A 2,500-nucleotide genomic window follows, 5' to 3' on the forward strand; every position below is an offset into this window, starting at 1 on the left:
GTCACGAACGTATTACATCAGGTTATGAACATGGGGCTAGTGCAGCATAGATATGGCCTACATAGAGTCTTGCAACAATATGAATGTGTGTGTGTGTGCGTGTGTGTGTGTGTGTGTGTGTGTGTGTGTGTGTGTGTGTGTGTGTGTGTGTGTGTGTAAACGTTACGTATGTGTATATAACTTTGCTGAATGATAGGAGTAAACACGTTCCTGTTTCTAAGGTAAAAGTGTAGTAGGTGTGTTGTGCTAGCCATCTGGAGAAGCTAATTAGCAGCAGTCTTGAGCCAGAGGGGGAGGCAGACCTCCTGGGTGAGCACTGCAGCTGCACTTCACTTTCCTTTCCAAACCAGAACTTTTCTCCCCCGACCCTTGGCTCATGTTGAATATTGAAGACATCCTCACATCAATGACGGGTGAACGTGGGGTGGGCTTCAATCGACTTTTCTCTGTTTTTTTTTTTTTTCTTTAAGAACCAGTGGCCTGGTGTTATCGTTGGCGCGTACCTGTTGTTGTTGAGGCGTGTAGACACAGGAGCTGAGCTTCGCCTTGCACTCTGGACAACACTTCCCTGGTAAATGCACCAGGTCCTCCCCCTTCAATAATAAAACAGGAGAAGATACTTATTACAAAATGAGCTCATACAGAGCTAATGACAGCATAGGGCTGCATTCTGGCCTCTGATTTCTGAATGAGTGATTGAGGATGTGCTTTAATGTACTGTTGGGAAGTCTGTTAAGAATGTCAAATCCAATTTGATTCTTGACAGTTTTAAGTATAAGAGTTATATAACTCTTCAAATTATTTCAATAGAGTGATGTACATATTTTGTTGTTTTTCCATGATCTTGGCTGGCTCTCCCATCGAGCTTTGGGTGGAACCCAACTGCAAGACCCGGCTGGCAAAAAGAAATTAATTATTCAAAAAGAAGGGGGGGAAATCAACAACTCAGTGTTGGATGGCACATGTCAGTGTTCCACAAAGCAATATCTGCCACTTGGCGTACAACGAAGTGACGCCATGCGGTATTTAAAATTCCAGCAAGCTCATGTTTCCCGAAGGAACCCCCCCAGCAAACATACCCGTCCGCCCTTGTCCACCCCCACCCCCCCAAAAAAAGCCTCCGAATAACTCTGTAATTCTGGACGTGGGGCTATTGTACTCCTCCGAAAGGGGCTCATGCCAGCTCCGACTGCCTGATAAATTACCCTGGGCTCAGCTTACAATGGCACGACCTTTCCAGAGCCCTGGCTGGCTGGCTCCCAGCCAAATCAGCTGTTTATCATTAATGAGCGCTAAGCGGCCCGCTCCGTCCAAAAGCCCTGTCCCTGTGATTTATTATGGAGTCCCCGACAACCACAATTTTCCAGTAATTAATTTAAGGCCTCCTATATTTCAAACATGGTGGAGCAGAGAAGGTTGGGTTGGGTGAGGTGAGGTGGGGTGGGGTGGGGTGAGGAGAGCAGACCCCCCAGAGACATCTATTTTCACTGCCATCACCTCTCTTCCCATGTCTCGTCCCAGACGTTTCATATACGTCCTTGAAGTGAGAGGCTTTGAAGAAGCACTCCCAAGTTAGAGTTGTTCCTCTCGTCCTACAAAGGAAATCTGGCTGAGAGAAGGATATGTGATATAGACCAGAACTCCCCACTGCGATTGTAAATAATGTCTTGTAATGATGTGCAAATGTTATTATAGCTGCACAGATACATGTGTGTATGAATGTGTTTGTGTTTGTGTGTGTGTGTGTGTGTGTGTGTGTGTGTGTGTGTGTGTGTGTGTGTGTGTGTGTGTGTGTGTGTGTGTGTGTGTGTGTATGTGTGTGTATGTGTGCGATTGTTCAGTCGTACCGGTGGGCAGGTCTCCACTCGGCCGCAGTCAGCCCGTTGGCATAGCACCTGGCCTCGCTCGCACAGGCAGAACTCACAGCCGGTTCCATTCCACATGTCGCCATGGTAACGCACGGCGCCCTCATACAGGCAGGTACCTTTGGCGGCGGCACACTCCTCGCAACACTGTCCCGGACGCTTCACTTTGGTCTCACCCTGACACACACACATACACAAACACACAGTACATGTAACATACACACACATGTCCAAAACACACAAACAGACGTGTCATGTGAGCACACACACATAACATATACTAACAAAAGACAAGCACTCAAAAATTACACACACACACAGCCATAGAAATACAAGTATGCAAGCAGAGAGAATATAGAAGCGCAAATCTAAATGATTCAGCAGAGGACTTAGTGCCCAACCCACAGAATACATCTCAGGGGCTCAACAAATGCACCAGGAGAAAAACAAAGCAAAACCAACGCAAATCACTGCCTACTGTGAAATGCCCTACAAAACTCTGGCTTTTCTCACTGAAAAACTATTTCCCTGTTTATTATTTAAGGAGTGTGTAGCCGTGTGTCTGGTTCACGCTGATGTCCTCTCCAGCTGAGTAATAACAATATTCCTGGGAACAAATTGCTTCCAAATTGGCA

The 2,500-nt window shown here is 46.5% G+C and overlaps 1 protein-coding gene across 1 annotated transcript in view; it reads right to left on the minus strand.

The window, feature by feature from the left end:
* The window catches only part of fras1 (Fraser extracellular matrix complex subunit 1), a 153,320-nt gene that overhangs the window by 113,172 nt on the left and 37,648 nt on the right, over positions 1 to 2,500 (minus strand). Inside the window, exons 9-10 of the mRNA XM_076271191.1 lie at positions 1,848 to 2,042; positions 504 to 593 (exon numbers count right to left, since the gene is read on the minus strand). Coding sequence (XP_076127306.1) covers positions 504 to 593; positions 1,848 to 2,042 — 285 coding nt within the window. The remainder of the gene's footprint in view (positions 1 to 503; positions 594 to 1,847; positions 2,043 to 2,500) is intronic.

This window comes from Alosa pseudoharengus, unplaced genomic scaffold (assembly GCF_046254945.1).
Source record: "Alosa pseudoharengus isolate Yale_2024_CS ecotype anadromous, Long Island Sound unplaced genomic scaffold, YU_APseudo_1.1 YU_APseudo_1.1_scf_6, whole genome shotgun sequence".
In the NCBI taxonomy this organism is placed as follows: domain Eukaryota; kingdom Metazoa; phylum Chordata; class Actinopteri; order Clupeiformes; family Clupeidae; genus Alosa; species Alosa pseudoharengus.